The 18,431-nt window shown below is 38.5% G+C and overlaps 1 protein-coding gene across 12 annotated transcripts in view; it reads left to right on the top strand.

Annotated features, from left to right (window-relative positions):
• Positions 1 to 18,431, top strand: part of TUBGCP5 (tubulin gamma complex associated protein 5) — a 66,060-nt gene that overhangs the window by 26,736 nt on the left and 20,893 nt on the right. For 7 of the 12 annotated variants that reach the window (XR_003969351.1, XM_030317604.1, XM_030317606.1 and 4 more), the window contains 2 exons: positions 15,345 to 15,452; positions 17,387 to 17,504. Coding sequence is in view for 11 of the 12 variants with exons in the window: in XM_030317604.1 (XP_030173464.1) it covers positions 15,345 to 15,452; positions 17,387 to 17,504 (226 nt within the window). In the remaining variant the exon portion in view is untranslated. The remainder of the gene's footprint in view (positions 1 to 15,344; positions 15,453 to 17,386; positions 17,505 to 18,431) is intronic. The other 5 variants (XM_030317605.1, XM_030317603.1, XM_030317602.1 and 2 more) reach the window with 5 other exon arrangements.

The raw sequence follows: 18,431 nt of genomic DNA, 5'->3' as shown, positions 1-18,431 counted from the left end.
GCCTGGAGCCTGTTTCCGATTCTGTGTCTCCCTCTCTCTCTGCCCCTCTCCCGTTCATGCTCTGTCTCTCTCTGTCCCAAAAATAAATAAACGTTGAAAAAAAAAAAAAAACAATGAGAGAATATTATGAGCAGTTATATGCCAACAAAATGGGCAATCTGGAAGAAATGGACAAATTCGTAGAAACATATACACTACCAAAACTGAAACAGGAAGAAATAGAAAATTTGAAAAGACCCATAACCAGTAAGGAAATCGAATTAGTAATAAAAAATCTGCCAAAAAACAAGACTCCAGGGCCAGATGGCTTTCCAGGGGAATTCTACCAAACATTTAAGGAAGAGTTAACACCTATTCTCTTGAAACTTCTCCAAAAAATAGAAATGGAAGGAAAACTTCCAAACTCTGTCTCAGAAGCCAGCATTACCCTGATTCCAAAACCAGACAGAGACCCCACTCAAAAGGAGAACTATAGACAAATTTCCCTGGTGAACATGGATGCAAAAATCCTCCACAAGATATTAGCCAACCGGATCCAACAATACATTAAAAATATTATTCACCACAACCAAGTGGGATTTATACCTGGGATGCAGGGCTGGTTCAATATCGACAAAACAATTAACGTGATTCATCACATCAGTAAAAGACGTGAGTCATCACATCAATAAAAGAAAGGATAAGAACCATATGATCTTCTCAACAGATGCAGAGAAAGCATTTGACAAAATACAGCATCGTTTCTTGATGAAAACCCTCAAGAAAGTAGGGATAGAAGGATCATACCTCAAGATCATAAAAGCCATATATGAGCGAACCAACGCTAATATCATCCTCAATGGGGAAAAACTGAGAGCTTTCCCCCTAAGGTCAGGAACAAGACAGGATGTCCACTCTCGCCACTGTTATTCAACACAGTACTGGAAGTCTTAGCCTCTGCAATCAGACAACACAAAGAAATAAAAGGCATCCAAATAGGCTAGGAGGAGGTCAAACTTTCACTCTTCGCAGATGGCATGATACTCTATATGGAAAACCCAAAAGATTCCACCCAAAAACTGCTAGAACTGATTCATGAATTCAGGAAAGCTGCAGGATATAAAATCAATGCACAGAAATCGGTTGCATTCCTATACGCCAACAATGAAGCGACAGAAAGAGAAACCAAGGAATCGATCCCATTTACAGTTACACCAAAAACCATACAATACCTAAGAATAAATCTTACCAAAGAGGTGAAAAATCTATACAATGAGAACTATAGAGAGCTTATGAAAGAAATTGAAGAAGACACACACACACAAAAAAAAAAATGGAGAAAGATTCCATGCTCCTGGATAGAAAGAATAAATATTGTTAAAATGTCGATACTACCCAAAGCAATCTACATATTCAGTGCAATCCCTATCAAAGTAACACCAGCATTCTTCACAGAGCTAGAACAGATAATCCTAAAATTTGTATGGAACCAGAAAAGACCCTGAATAGCCAAAGCAATCTTGAAAAAGAAAACCAAAGCAGTAGGCATCACAATCCCAGACTTAAAGCTATACTACAAAGCTGTAATCATCAAGACAGTATGGTACTGGCACAAGAACAGACACTCAGATCAATGGAATAGAATAGAGAACCCAGAAATAGACCCACAAACATATGGGCAACTAATCTTTGACAAAGCAAGAAAGAATATTCAATAGAATAAAGACAGTTTCTTCAGCAAGTGGTGCTGGGAAAACTGGACAAAGACATGCAGAAGAATGAACCTGGACCACTTTCTTACACCATACACAAAAGTAAACTCAAAGTGGATGAAAGACCTCAATGTAAGACAGGAAGCCATGAAAATCCTCAAGGAGAAAGAAGGCAAAAACCTCTTCGATCTTGACCACAGCAGTGTTTTACTCAACACGTCTCTGGAGGCAAGGGAAACAAAAGCAAAAATGAACTGTTGGGACCTCATCAAAATAAAAAGCTTCTGCACAGCTAAGGAAACAATCAGCAAAACTAAAAGGCAACTGAGATTTTCCTGGTGGGGAGGGGGAAGATGGCGGTGTAGGAGGAGGCTGGGCTCACTGCATCCTGCTGATCACTTAGATTCCACCTACACCTGCCTAAATAACCCAGAAAACCGCCAGAAGACTAGCAGAATGGAGTCTCCGGAGCCAAGTGCAGACGAGAGGCCCACGGAAGAGGGTAGGAAGGGTGGCAAGGCGGTGCGCACTACACGGACTGGCGGGAGGGAGCTGGGGCAGAGGGGTGGCCCGCTGGCCAAGCAGAGACCCCGAGTCTGGCTTGCAAAAGTGGAGGGGCCGGACGGAGTGTGTTCAGACAGTGAGCGGGACTTAAAATCTGGAAGGTTGTAAGTTAACAGCTCTGCTCAGAGAGCGGGAAGGCTGGAGGACAACGGGAGGGAGAGTTGATGAGTCCTGGGAGGACAGAGCTCAGTTTGGTGGGGAACAAAGGCGCTAGCCAGCGCCATCTCCCTCATCCATCCCTCAGCCAAAATCCCAAAGGGAACCAGTTCCTGCCAGGGAACTTGCTTGCACCGCGGAAACACCCAACGCTGTGCTTCTGCAGACCCACACCTCCGGCGGCAGGCCTGACTCCCTCCCGCTTCCGCAGGGCCCCTCCTGAAGTGGATCACCAAAGGAGAAGCGAGCTAAGCCTGCCCCTCCTGCCCCGTGCACCTTGCCTATCTACCCCAGCTAATATGCCAGATCCCCAGCACCACAAGCCTGGCAGGGTGCAAGTAGCCCAGACGGGCCACGCCACCCCACAGTGAATCCCGCCCCTAGGAGAGGAAAAGAGAAGGCACACACCAGTCTGACTGTGGCCCCAGCAGTGGGCTGGGGGCAGACATCAGGTCTGACTGCGGCCTCGCCCACCAACGTGAGTTATGCAAGACAGCACAGGGGAACTGCCCTGCAGTTCCACACCACTCCAGGAACTATCCAAAATGACCAAACGGAAGAATTCTCCTCAAAAGAATCTCCCAAGAAATAACAACAGCTAACGAACTGATCAAAAAGGATTTGAACAATATAACAGAAAGTGAATTTAGAATAATAGTCATAAAATTAATCTCTGGGCTTGAAAACAGTATAGAGGACAGCAGAGAATCTTGCTAAAGAGATCAAGGGACTAAGGCACAGTCAGGAGGAGCTGAAAAACGCTTTAAACGAAATGCAAAATAAAATGGAAACGACGACGGCTCGGATTGAAGAGGCAGAGGAGAGAATAGGTGAACTAGAAAATAAAATTATGGCAAAAGAAGAAGCTGAGAAAAAGATAAAAAAATCCAGGAGTATGAGGGGAAATTTAGAGAAATAAGTGATGCACTAAAGAGAAATAATATACGCATAATTGATATTCCAGAGGAGGAAAAGAAAGGGAAAGATGCTGAAGGTGTACTTGAAGAAATAATAGCTGAGAACTTCCCTGAACTGGGGAAGGAAAAAGGCATTGAAATCCAAGAGGCACAGAGAACTCCCTTCAGACGTAACTTGAATCGATCTTCTGCATGACATACCATAGTGAAACTGGCAAAATACAAGGATAAAGTGAAAATTCTGAAAGCAGCGAGGGATAAACGTGCTCTAACATATAAAGGGAGACCTGTAAGACTCCTGACCGATCTCTCTTCTGAAACTTGGCAGGCCAGAAATGAATGGCAGGAGATCTTCAATGTGATGAACAAGAAAAATATGCAGCCGAGAATCCTTTACCAGCAAGTCTGTCATTTAGAATAGAAGGAGAGATAAAGGTCTTCCCAAACAAACAAAAACTGAAGGAATTTGTCACCACTAGACCAGCCCTACAAGAGATCCTAAAGGGGATCCTGTGAGACATTGCTACAAGCATAAAACATACAGACATCACAATGACTCTAAACCCATATCTTTCTATAATAACACCGAATGTAAATGGACTAAATGCGCCAACCAAAAGACATAGGGTATCAGAATGGATAAAAAAAATAAGACCCATCTATTTGCTGTCTACAAGAGACTCATTTTAGGCCTGAAGACACCTTCAGATTGAGAGTGCGGGGATGGAGAACTATTTATCATGCTACTGGGAGCCAAAAAAAAGCTGGAGTAGCCATACTTATATCAGACAAACTAGACTTTAAATTAAAGGCTGTAACAAGAGATGATGAAGGGCATTATATAATAATTACAGGGTCTATCCATCAGGAAGAGCTAGCAATTATAAATATCTATGCGCCAAATACGGGAGCCCCCAAATATATGAAACAATTACTCATAAACATAAGCAAACTTATTGATAAGAATGTGGTAATTGCAGGGGACTTTAATACTCCAATTACAACAAAGGATAGATCATCTAGACACAGGATCAATAAAGGGCCCTGAGTGATACATTTGATCAGATGGACTTGACAGATGTATTTAGAACTCTGCATCCCAAAGCAACAGAATATACTTTCTTCTCGAGTGCACATGGAACGTTCTCCAAGATAGATCACTTACTGGGTCACAAAACAGCCCTTCATATGTATACAAGAATTGAAATCATACCATGCATACTTTCAGACCACAATGCTATAAAGCTTGAAATCAACCACAGGAAAAAGTCTGGAAAACCTCCAAAAGCATGGAGGTTAAAGAACACCCTACTAAAGAATGAGTGGGTCAACCAGGCAATTAGAGAAGAAATTAAAAAATATATAGAAACAAACGAAAATGAAAATACAACAATCCAAATGCTTTGGGATGCAGTGAAGACAGTCCTGAGAGGAAAATACATTGCAATCCAGGCCTATCTCAAGAAACAAGAAAATCCCAAATACAAAATCTAACAGCACACCTAAAGGAAATAGAAGCAGAAGAGCAAAGACACCCCAAACCCAGCAGAAGAAGAGAAATAATAAAGATCAGAGCAGAAATAAACAATATAGAATCTACAAAAACTGTAGAGCAGATCAACGAAACCAAGAGTTGGTTTTTTGAAAAAATAAACAAAATTGACAAACCTCTAGCCAGGCTTCTCAAAAAGAAAAGGGAGATGACCCAAATAGATAAAATCATGAATGAAAATGGAATTATTACAACCAATCCCTCAGAGATACAAGCAATTATCAGGGAATACTATGAGAAATTATATGCCAACAAACTGGACAACCTGGAAGAAATGGACAAATTCCTAAACACCCACACGCTTCCAAAACTTAATCAGGAGGAAATAGAAAGTTTTTGAACAGACCCATAACCAGTGAAGAAATTGAATCAGTTATCAAAAATCTCCCAACAAATAAGAGTCCAGGACCAGATGGTTCTCAGGGGAGTTCTACCAGATGTTTAAAGCAGAAATAATACCTATCTTTCTCAAGCTATTCCAAAAAATAGAAAGGGAAGGAAAACTTCCAGACTCATTCTATGAAGCCAGTATTACTTTGATTCCTAAACCAGACAGAGACCCAGTAAAAAAAGAGAACTACAGGCCAATATCCCTGATGAATATGGATGCAAAAATTCTCAATAAGATACTAGCAAATCAAATTCAATAGCATATAAAAAGAATTATTCACCATGATCAAGTGGGATTCATTCCTGGGATGCAGGGCTGGTTCAACATTTGCAAATCAATCAATGTGATACCTCACATTAATAAAAGAAAAGATAAGAACCATATGATCCTGTCAGTCGATGCAGAAAAGGCCTTTGACAAAATTCAGCATCCTTGCTTAATAAAAACCCTCGAGAAATTCAGGAAAGAAGGAACATACTTAAAGATCATAAAAGCCATTTATGAAAAGCACACAGCTGTCATCATCCTCAATGAGGAAAAACTGAGAGCTTTTTCCCTGAGATCAGGAACACGACAGGGATGCCCACTCTCACTGCTGTTGTTTAACATAGTGTTGGAAGTTCTAGCATCAGCAATCAGACAACAAAAGGAAATCAAAGGCATCAAAATTGGCAAAGATGAAGTCAAGCTTTCACTTTTTGTAGATGACATGCTATTATACATGGAAAATCCGACAGACTCCACCAAAAGTCTGCTAGAACTGAATCATGAATTCAGCAAAGTTGCAGGATACAAAATCAATGTACAGAAATTAGTTGCATTCTTATACACTAACAATGAAGCAACAGAAAGACAAATAAAGAAACTGATCCCATTCACAATTGCACCAAGAAGCATAAAATACCTAGGAATATATCTAACCAAAGATGTAAAAGATCTGTATGCTGAAAACTATAGAAAGCTTATGAAGGAAATCGAAAAAGATATAAAGAAATGGAAAAACGTTCCGTGCTCATGGATTAGAAGAATAAATATTGTCAAAATGTCAATACTACCCAAAGCTATCTACACATTCAATGCAATCCCAATCAAAATTGCACCAGCATTCTTCTCGAAACTAAAACAAGCAATCCTAAAATTTGTATGGAACCACAAAAGGCCCCGAATAGCCAAAGTAATTTTAAAGAAGACCAAAGCAGGAGGCATCACAATCCCAGACTTTAGCCTCTACTACAAAGCTCATCAAGACAGCATGGTATTGGCACAAAAACAGACACATAGACCAATGGAATAGAACAGAAACCCCAGAACTAGACCCACAAACGTATGGCCAACTATTCTTTGGCAAAGCAGGAAAGAACATCCAATGGAAAAAAGACAGTCTCTTTAACAAATGGTGCTGGGAGAACTGGACAGCAACATGCAGAAGAATGAAACTAGACCACTTTCTCACACCATTCACAGAAATAAACTCAAAATGGATAAAGGACCTGAATGTGAGACAGGAAACCATCAAAACCCTAGAGGAGAAAGCAGGAAAAGACCTCTCTGACCTCAGTCGTAGCAATTTCTTACTTGACACATCCCCAAAGGCAAGGGAATTAAAAGCAAAAATGAACTACTGGGACCTTATGAAGATAAAAAGCTTCTGCACAGCAAAGGAAACAACAAAACTAAAAGGCAACCAACGGAATGGGAAAAGATATTTGCAAATGACATATCGGACAAAGGGCTAGTATCCAGAATCTATAAAGAGCTCACCAAAATCCACCCCCGAAAAACAAATAACTCGGTGAAGAAATGGGCAGAAAACATGAATGGACACTTCTCTAAAGAACACATCCGGATGGCTAACAGGCACATGAAAAGATGCTCAACGTCGCTCCTTATCAGGGAAATACAAATCAAAACCACACTCAGATATCACCTCACACCAGTCAGAGTGGCTAAAATGAACAAATCAGGAGACTATAGATGCTGGCGAGGATGTGGAGAAACGGGAACCCTCTCGCACTGTTGGTGGGAATGCAAAGTGGTGCAGCCACTCTGGAAAACAGTGTGGAGGTTCCTCAGAAAATTAAAAATAGACCTACCGTATGACCCAGCAATAGCACTGCTAGGAATTTACCCAAGGGATAGAGGAGTACTGATACATAGGGGCACTTGTACCCCAATGTTTATAGCAGCACTCTCAACAATAGCCAAATTATGGAAAGAGTCTAAATGTCCATCAACCAATGAATGGGTAAAGAAATTGTGGTTTATATACACAATGGAGTACTACGTGGCAATGAGAAAGAACGAAATATGGCCCTTTGTAGCAACATGGATGGAACTGGAGAGTGTGATGCTAAGTGAAATAAGCCATACAGAGAAAGACAGATACCATATGTTTTCACTCTTATGTGGATCCTGAGAAACTTAACAGAAACCCATGGGGGAGGGGAAGGGAAAAAAAAAAAGAGGTTAGAGTGGGAGAGAGCCAAAGCATAATAGACTCTTAAAAACTGAGAACAAACTGAGGGTTGATGGGGGGTGGGAGGGAGGGGAGGGTGGATGATTGGTATTGAGGAGGGCACCTTTTGGGATGAGCACTGGGTGTTGTATGGAAACCAACTTGACAATAAATTTCATATACTGAAAAATAAATAAAAGGTGATTTATAGAACAAAAAAAAAAAGGCAACTGATGGAATGGGAGAAGATATTTGCAAATGACATATCAGATAAAGGGTTAGTATCCAAAATCTACAAAGAAGTTGTCAAACAATGCCCAAAAAAGAAATAATCCAGTGAAGAAATGGGAAAAGACATGAATAGACACTTCTCCAAAGAAGACATCCAGGTGGCCAACAGACACATGAAAAAATGCTCAACATCACTCATCGTCAGGGAAATACAAATCAAAACCACAATGAGGTACCACCTTACACCTGTCAGAATGGCTAACATTAACAACTCAGGCAACAACAGATGTTGGCAAGGATGCAGATAAGGAGGATCTCTTTTGCATTGTTGGTGGGAATGCAAGCTGATGCAGCCACTCTGGAAAATAGTATGGAGGTTCCTCAAAAATCTAAAAATAAAACTACCCTACGACCCAGCAATTGCACTACTAGGCATTTATCCAGGGATACAGGTGTGCTGTTTCGAAGGGACACATGCACCATGTTTATAGCAGCACTATCAACAATAGCCAAAATATGGAAAGAGCCCAAATGTCCATCGATGGATGAATGGATAAAGAAGTGGTATATATATATATATATATACAATGGAGTATTATTCAGCAATCAAAAAGAATGAAATCTTGCCATTTGCAACTACATGGATGGAACTGGAGGGTATTTTGCTCAGTGAAATTAGTCAGAGAAAGACAAAACTCATATGACTTCACTCATATGAGGACTTTAAGAGACAAAACAGATGAACATAGGGAAGCAAAACAAAAATAATATAAAAACAGGGAGGGGGACAAAACAAAACAGACTCATAAATGTGGAGAACAAATAGGGTTGCTGGAGGGGTTGTGGGAGGGGGGATGGGCTAAATGGGTAGGGGCATTAAGGAATCTACTGAAATCATTGCTTTAATATATAGTAACTAGTTTGGATGTAAATTTTAAATAATAAAAAATAAAGTTAAACAAAATACTGATTATAGGCACCTCACTCGGGTAGTCTGATTTTTAGTAGGTTAGCATTTCAGGTGATTCTGCAATGGGTCATAGATCTCACTTTGGAAAACATTGAGATAAATATTTACGAATTGGAATCCTACTTGAGATCCCAGAACTGTTCTATCATTTAACTAAATGATTTTAAATATTTTTGAAAGAAGTATGGTTATCAAAAGGGCATTTTGATACGTTAATAGCATTTAATGACTATACATTAAATTTTTGACTCATTGAAATTTTGTTATTTGTGGGAGTATCTGTTAAAAGTCACTGGTTTGGGGTAATATTTAAATTTTTTTGCAACAAAATTCAGTTTCACAGAAAGCCAACAAAATACAAAATGATATATTAAAGAATGGGTTTGGATAGATAATTTTTTGCCTTATAGGAGCTGATGAAAATCATTAACAAAAGTTTCTGAACATGTATATCAACATAAGCAAATATATGTAAACAAAAATGTAGTTTGAGTTGCAAGATTTTGGAAACAGGCAAATCACAATTGTGGATTGCCTTGTTCTTCATTCAGTCTTTTTTTTCTCTCTTTTGAATTTTTTTTTTTTTAGTTGAAGTATAATGACACAATTTTTTATTAGTTTCAGGTGTACAGCATAGTGACTTGAAATTGTATACGTTATAAGATGCTCACCACCCTTAAATGTAGCTATTATCTGTCACCATACAAAGTTATTACAATATTATTGACTGTATTCCCTATGCTGTACTCTTCATCCCAGTAACTTATTTTATGACTGAAAGTTTTTACCTCTAAATCTCCTTCTAGTTCCACCCATCCCCCCCATCCCTCTTCCCTCTGGCAAACACTAGTTCTCTGTGTTTACAAGTCTTTTTCTATTTGTTTTGTTTTGTAGATTCCACATATAAGTGAAATCGTATTTGTCTTTCTCTGACTTATTTTTTTTTTCAACGTTTATTTATTTTTTGGGACAGAGAGAGACAGAGCATGAACGGGGGAGGGGCAGAGAGAGAGGGAGACACAGAATCGGAAACAGGCTCCAGGCTCCGAGCCATCAGCCCAGAGCCTGACGCGGGGCTCGAACTCACGGACCGCGAGATCATGACCTGGCTGAAGTCGGACGCTTAACCGACTGCGCCACCCAGGCGCCCCACTCTGACTTATTTTAATAGCCTCTTGATCAATCCATGTTGTCATGAATAGCAAGATTTCATTATTTTTTGTTGCAGAATAGTAGTTCAACCTCTATATACACCACGTTTTTTTTTTTTTTTAATCCATTCATCTATTGATGGATTTAGGTTGGCTATTGTAAATAATGCTGTAATAAACATACAAGTCCATATATTGTCTCAAATTAGTGTTTTCATTTTCTTTGGGTAAGTACCCAGAATTGTAATTACTGGGTCAGTGGTATTTCTATTTTAATTTTTTGAAGAAATTCCGTACCATTTTCTACAGTGGTCACACCAATTTATTTTCCCACCAGGAATGCACAAAGGATTCCACATCCTTTAGTCCACATCCTTCTCAAAACTTCTTATTGTTACTTCTTGTCTTTTTGATTAGCCATCCTAGATAATGTAAGATTATATCTCATTGTGGTTTTGATTTACATTTCCTTGATAGTAATGCTGAGCATCTTCTCATGTGTGTCTCTTTGCCGTCTGTACATCATCTTTGGAGAACTATTCAGGACCTCTGCCCATTTTTTAATCAGAGTATTGGGGAGTTTTGGTGTTGGGTTGTATAAGCTGTTTATATATTTTGAATGTTAACCATTTGTTGGGTATATCATTTGCACAGATCTTCTCCGTTCAGTAGATTGCCTTTTCATTTTGTTGATGGTTTCCTTTGCTGCACAAAACCTTTTTATTTTGATGTGGTCCCAATAATTTATTTTTGCTTTTGTTTTCTTTGCCTTGGGAGACATATGTAGAGAAATATTGCTAATATTGATGTCCAAGAGATTACTGTCTGTGTTTTTGTTGTTTTTGTTTTTAGGAGTTTTGTAGTTTCAGGTCTTCCATTAGATCTTTAATCCATTTTGAGTTTATCTTTGTATATGGCATAACATAGTCATCTAGTGTCATTATTTTGCATGTAGCTGTCCAGGTTTTTCAATATCATTCTTAGAAGAGACTCTCCTTTCCCCATTGTATATTCTTGCCTCCTTTGTCATAGACTAATTGAGCATATAAACATGGATTTATTTCTGGTCTCTCATTTCTATTCCATTGATCTATGTGTCTGTTTTTGTGTCCATACCATACTGTTTTGATTACTGTAACTTTGTAGTATAGTTTGAAAACTGGGATTGTGATACCTCCAGCTTTGTTCTTTCTCAAGGTTATTCTGGCTATGGGGCGAATTTTGTGGTTCCGTACAAATTTTAGGATTGTTTGTTCTGGTTCTGTGAAAAATGCTCTTGGTATTTTGAAAGAGATAGCATTGAATTTATAGACTGCTTTGGATGGCATTATGGACATTTTAACAGTATTCTTCCAATCTGTGATAAGGGTATACGTTTACATTTATTTGTGTTGTCTTCAATTTCTTTCATCAGTGTCTTATAGTTTTCAGAGTACAGGTCTTTCAGCTCTTTGGTTAGTTTTATTCCTAAGTATTTTATTATTTTTGGTGTGATTATAAATGGGATTTTTTTTCTTAATTTCTTTTTCTGCTACTTTGTTGTTAGTATATAGAAACACAACAGTTTTCCTTATATTTAAAAAAAATTTTTTTTAATGTTTGTTTATTTTTGCGGCAGAGAGAGAGAGGGATACACAGGATTGGTAGCAGGATCCGGGCTCTGAGCTGTCAGCACAGAGCTCAACGCAGGGCTCAAACCCACAAACCATGAGATCGTGACCTGAGCCGAAGTTTGACGCTTATCCAAGTGAGCCACCCAGGCGCCCCAACACTCTTCCTTATATTAATTTCTGTATCCTATAATGTAACTGAATTCATTTATTAGTTCTAATAGGCTTTTTTGGTAGAGCCTTTAGGGTTTTCAATACATAGTATCATATCATCTGCAAATAGTGACAGTTTTCTTTCTTACCCAATTTGGATGCTTTTTAGTTCTTTCTTTTATCTGTTTGCTATGGCTAGGACTTCCAGTATTATGTTGACTAAAAGTGGTGAGAGACTTGTTTCTATTCTGATCTTAGAGGAGAGTTTTCAGGTTTTCACCATTGAGTATGATGTTACCTGTGGGTTTTTTATATGTGGCCTTTATTATGTTGAGTTATATTTCCTCCACATCCACTTTGCCGAGAGTTTTTGTCATGAACGGATGTTGAATTTTGTCAGATGCTTTTTCTGCTTCTACTGAGGTGATATTTTATCCTTCATTTTGTTAATGTGGTTGTATCATGTTGATTGATTTGCAAATATTGATCCATCCTTACATTTCTGGGGAAAATTGTAGTTGATCATCATGGTTGGTGATACTCTTAATGTATGTTGAAATCAGTTTGCTAATATTTGTTGATGATTTTTGCATCTGTGTTCATCAAGGATATTGGCCTATCAAATTTTTTGTGATGTCTTTATCTGGTTTTGGTATCAGAGTAATGCTGGCCTAATGAAATGAATTTGGATTTTTTTTTTTTCTATTTTGAAATAGTTTGAGAAGAATAGTTATTAACTCTTTTTTTAATAATTTGGTGAAATTCACCTAGGAAGTCATCTGGTCCTAGACCTCTGTTTATTGGGAGTTTTTTGATTGCTGATTCAATTTTGTTACTAGTAATTAGTCTGTTTGGATTTTCTATTTCTTCCTTATTCAAGGTTAGAAAATTGTATGTTTCTAGAAATTTATCCATTTCTTCTAGGTTGTCCAATTGGTGGCATATAATTTTTCATAGTAGTCTCTTACAAAATTCTTTTTGTTTCTATGCTATTGGTTGTAACTTCTCTTTCATTTCTGATTTTGTTATTTTGAATCCTTTTGATGAGTCTGTCTAAAGGTTTATCAATTCTTTTTTATCTTTTCAAAAACCAGCTCTTAATTTCATTGATCTTTTCTACTTTTCTATCTCTATTTCATTTATTTCTGTTCTATTTTGTCTGAGTTACTTTCTTCTACTAACTTTGGGTTTGGTTTGTTCTTGTTTTTCTAGTTCCTTTAGGTATAAGATAGGATGGCTTATTTGAGAATTTTCTTGATTCTTTTTAAAAAAAAAATTTTTTTTAACGTTTATTTTTATTTTTGAGACGGAGAGAGACAGAGCATGAATGGGGGAGGGTCACAGAGAGAAGGAGACACAGAATCTGAAACAGGCTTCAGGCTCTGAGCTGTCAGCACAGAGCCCAACACGGGGCTCGAACTCACGGACCGCGAGATCATGACCTGGGCCAAAGTCGGACGCTTAACCGACTGAGCCACCCAGATGCCCCAAATTTTCTTGATTCTTAAGAAAAGCCTGTATCACTATAAACTTCCCTCATAGAACTGCTTTTATGACTCCCAAAGATTTTCAACTTTATGTTACCATTTTCCTTTGTCTGCATATATTTTTTAATTTTCTCCTTGTTTTCTTCATTGACCCATTGGTTGTTTAATATCATTTTGTTTAGTTTGCACGTGTTTTGGGATTTTTTCCCCAGCTTTCTTAATTAATTTCTAATTTCATACCACTGTGCTCAGAAAAGATACTTGATGTGATTTCCATCTTAAATCTATTGAGACTTATTTTATGGCCTAACATGTGATCTGTCCTGGAGAGTGTTCCATGTGCCCTCAAAAAGTACATATATTCTGCTGATTTGGGAAGAAATATTCTGCATCTATTAAATTCATCTGATCTGTTGTGTGGTTCAAAGCCACTGAAGTCTGTTTTCTCTGATGTAAGTATTGCTGCACCAGGTTTTGGGGGGTATGGGGGAGTGGGGAACTGATATTTGCATGGAATATCTTTTTTCATTCTCTCACTTTTCAGTGGGCTGTATGTGTCTTGGGTCTGAAGTGAATCTCTTGTAGGCAGCATGTAGATGGACTTACCTTTTTTATCCATTCAGTCATTCTATGTCTTTTCATTGGAGCATTGAGTTCATTTACATTTGAAGTAATTATTGATAGGTATGTAAGTATTGTTTTTTGGTAATTGTTTTCTGTTTTTGTGGTTCTTCCCTGTTCTTCTCTTGCTCTCTTCCATAATGATTGATGACTTTTTTTAGTGCTCTGCTTGTATTCTTTTCTCTTTTTTGTGTATCTTCTATATTTTTTTGGTTTTTGGTTGTTATGAGGTTCATGTATAACATCCCAGATATATAACACATTTGAAAGGCACATTTTCACTCTACCTCCCCACATTAAAGTTTCATACTAGGTTTATAAGTGATTGATCTACCAACTTTATTATGTGTTTACCAGTAAAATTTTTCCCTTTCATAATTTTCTTCTACTCATAGCCTTTTCTTTTCTGCTTAAAGAAATCCCAATTTAAAAAATAAATTAAAAAAAAAAGAAATCCCTTTAACATTTCTTATAGGCCAGTTTAGTGATGATGAACTCCTTTAGCTTTTTTTTTTTTAATATCTCTCCATAAATTCTGAATAACAGTCTTGCTGGGTAGAGTATTCTTGGTTGTAGGTTTTTTTCTTTCAGCACTTTATATATATCATTGCCACTCCCTTCTTACCTACAAAGTTTCTGCTGAAAAGTTAGCTGATAGCCTTATGGAGTTCCCTTGTATAAAAATAGTTGCTTTTTCTCTTTCTTCTTTTAAGTCTCTCTCTTTATCTTTAATTTTTGGCATTCTATGTGTTATATGTCTTGATGTGAACCTCCTTGGTTCATCTTTTTTCAGGCTTTCTGTACTTGGACCTGGATATCCAACATCCTTGAACCTGGATGTCCATTTCCTTCCCCAGGTTAAAGAAGTTTTCAGCTATCGTATTTTCAGATAATTCTTTTGCCCCTTTTGCTCTCTCTTCTCCTTCTTGGATCACTATAATGTAAATGTTAGTATGCTTATTGCTGTCTCAGAGGTATAACCTAACCTTGTTGTTATTGTTTTTAATTCTTTTTTTCTTTTTGCTGTTCCATTATTTTGCTTTCCGTTATTCTGTCTTAGCTACTGCTATCTAGCTGCTTCTAGATAGCTTCTAGACATCCTCTAATCTGCTGTTAATTCCTTCTAGTGTTTATTTTATTTCAGTCATTGTATTCTTAAGCTCTGATTGGTTCTTTTTATATTTTCCATCCCTTTGTTGAAGTTCTAAGTTCATCCACTCTTTTCTCAAGTCCCGTGAGGATCTCTATGATTATTACTTTCAACTCTTTATCAGCTAGATTACATTTCTCTGTTTCACTTAGTTCAAAAGTTGTTTTGTCTTATTATTTCATTTGGAATATATTCCCTGGCCTTCTCATTTTGTTTCACTTTCTGTGTTTGTTTCTATGAATTAGGTGGAACACCTACGTCTTCCAGTCTTGAAGGTATGGCCATGTATAGGAACATCCCCTGCATAGACTGTATGTCTGGAAACGTAGGCTGGCTGGCTGGAGATATAGCAGGTGCGGGATGAAGATCTGGGGGCAGTCTGTGTCAGGGGTACCCTGATGGTCCAGTTGAACAGCCACAAATCTGGCTGCTTCATGCAGGGGGCCCTGTCATAACAGCTGGCGCTGGAGCAAGCACAGGCCAGGGTGTCCCCAGGGTACTCCACATCAGGGCCATTTTGGCAAGAGGGCTGAAGCTATAGTCAGTGCAGGCTAGGGGTGTCCCACTACCTGCTACACTGGGGTAGCTTTGTTGGGAGGGCTAGAGCTGGGATGTTTGGAGGCAGTGGTGCCATCTTAGGTATGTAACTGCAACTGGTGTTGGCTAGGGGCCCAGGACTCACCAAGGTAGCAGGCCACCTAGAGTGCCCAGACCCTGCTTCCCTCTATACTATCAAGGTTGAGGAGAAACATAAACAGTGGTGTTCACCAGCACCTCTGGCAACTCAGAGAGTTCTAGCTATTCCTTCACTGTTTGGTGGACACTCTAGGGTAGTAAATGGGTTTCCTTCAATTCTAGTCTAGTTTCCCTTTAATCCGCAGCTTTTTCCTGTGTCCTAGGGTGGGCAAATCTTCTGGTCCCTCAGTACTGTCCCTCACCACTGCATTTCACAGCATTGGGGGTCATGTTCCTGTCATTACCATGTTTCTGTCTCTCCTACCCCTCTCTATGTGGTACCTCTGTCTTTTATACAGAAACTGTTCAGTCAGCCCTCAGTTCTTTGGGCAAAATTGGTCCATATGTAGGTATAGATTTGGTATGTTGATGGGTGGAGGGGAATTCAGAGTCTTCCTACACCACCATCTTGGACCTCCCTCCCCATTAGGTTTTTTTCTTTTTTTAACGTAAGCTCTACACCAAACATGGGGCTTGAACTCTTGACTCCAAGATCAAGAGTCACATGCTCCACTGAGCCATCTAGGCCCCCCTCCCATTTGGTTTTTTACATAGATGACCATTATCATCTGCAAGTATTGACAATTTTGTCTCCTGTCCATTCTTGTATCTTGTATTTTCTTTGTGACACATTAATGGTGTCTGTTTTGGCCGGGCCTCTAGTCTGCAGAGGAAGCATCAGCAGTGAGAGCAGGTTTCCTGGAGTGGGTCTCAGTCTAAGAGGGATGCACCTGAAATTCCTTCATTAAGTGTGATTTTGTGTTAGTGAATCATCCTTGAATTCCTGAACTCCCATGATGGTTCTGTTATTTTTTACTACTATTTTTTTTTTTTTAAATAAGCTCTACACCCAACATGGTGCTCAAACTAAAGACCCTGAAATGAAGAGTTGCATGCCCCACCAACTGAGCCAACCCCTGGGTTAGCTATTTTTTAATTCAGAATTTTTCATTTTTATTCTTTGATGAACTTTTTTTATGTCTTTATCTGGTTTTAGAAGCAAGGTTATATTAGCTTATAACCCAAATAACATATCTAATTCTTTTTTTTTAAGTTTTATTTCTTTATTCTGAGAGAGAACGAGTGGAGGGGTGGATAGACAGGGAGAAAGACAGTCCCAAGCAGGCTCCACAGTGGCAGCACTGACCAGGGGTTCGAACTCATGAACCATGAGAGATCATGACCTGAGCTGAAACCAAGAGTTGGATGCTTAACCGACTGAGCCACCCAGGTGCCCCAGATATCTAATTCTTTAAAGCTTAGCACCAGCCCTCAGGGTTTGAGGGTTCTTGAGAGCATCTTTGGTTACCATTTCAATTTCTTTCATGACTATTGAACTATTATTCATGGGGTTATTTAAAATTGAGTACTTTTTTATTTTATAGCCAGTGATACTTAATTAAATTTTGTATATATGTTCCTGTATGTATATTCTAAAGAGCCTTTTTCAGTTGAATGTTTGAACAAGGCCATAAGTCCAAAATTGTGGCATAGTTGATCAGGTGTTTCTTTGTTAATGCTCATAACTTAAACTTACTAAATATCCTTCCAGTAGATGAGCCAAATGGCCGAAGCTGGCTGGAGCAGCATGTTGTTCATCAGTACTGGACAGCCAGATCCTCAAGGTTTCCTCATAGTTTACATTTGCACTCCAATTTAGCCTCTGTCTGGTAAGAAGCTAAGTTTTTCATTTAATGTGTTAATAGAATAAACTTTGATATTTTAATATTTGCTTTAAATTTGTGGTTTAAATCGAGTACTTCCCTAAAATTTAAACTTGTTTTTTTTAAACAATTCTAATTGAACATAGTTTTAAATTATTTAATTATCTTTAAAATGAGATTAATTGGGGTGCCTGGGTGGCGCAGTCGGTTAAGCGTCCGACTTCAGCCAGGTCATGATCTCGCGGTCCGTGAGTTCGAGCCCCGCGTCGGGCTCTGGGCTGATGGCTCAGAGCCTGGAGCCTGTTTCTGATTCTGTGTCTCCCTCTCTCTCTGCCCCTCCCCCGTTCATGCTCTGTCTCTCTCTGTCGCAAAAATAAATAAACGTTGAAAAAAAAAATTAAAAAAAATAAAAATAAAAATAAAATGAGATTATTTAATTATATAATCTGTCTTTTGACTTATTTTCGAAGTGAGTGGATTGGTTAAATTAGGCCATTTATTTGATTTCTGTTTTAATGCACTTATTACAAAATTACAATTACTATTTGCCCAAACAATACACAGTTTTAAGCATTTGACTCAGTCAGATGTAATATAATATATATATTATTATATATATATAATATAATAATTGGAATTATTCTCAAAGTACTTCTCTTAGAGTATTACAGTTGACATGTAGAAATGAGTATGGGAGGGCATTTAAAGCATATTATGTTTATTTGCCTTATTAATTACTTGTTAAATTACCACTAAATGCATATATATTTTTTTAATGTTTATTTATTTTGAGGGAGAGGAAGACAGCACACAAGGGCGGGGGGGGGGGGGGGGGGTCAGAAAGAGGGAGAGAGAATCCGAAGCAGGCTCCACACTGTCAGCACAGATGTCAAGAGTCAGACACTTAACCAGCTGAGCCACTCAGTCTCCCCT

Source organism: Lynx canadensis, chromosome B3 (genome assembly GCF_007474595.2).
Source record: "Lynx canadensis isolate LIC74 chromosome B3, mLynCan4.pri.v2, whole genome shotgun sequence".
NCBI lineage: Eukaryota > Metazoa > Chordata > Mammalia > Carnivora > Felidae > Lynx > Lynx canadensis.
Note: the sequence above shows the minus strand (reverse complement) of the source record. Positions and strands in the feature narration are given on the sequence as shown.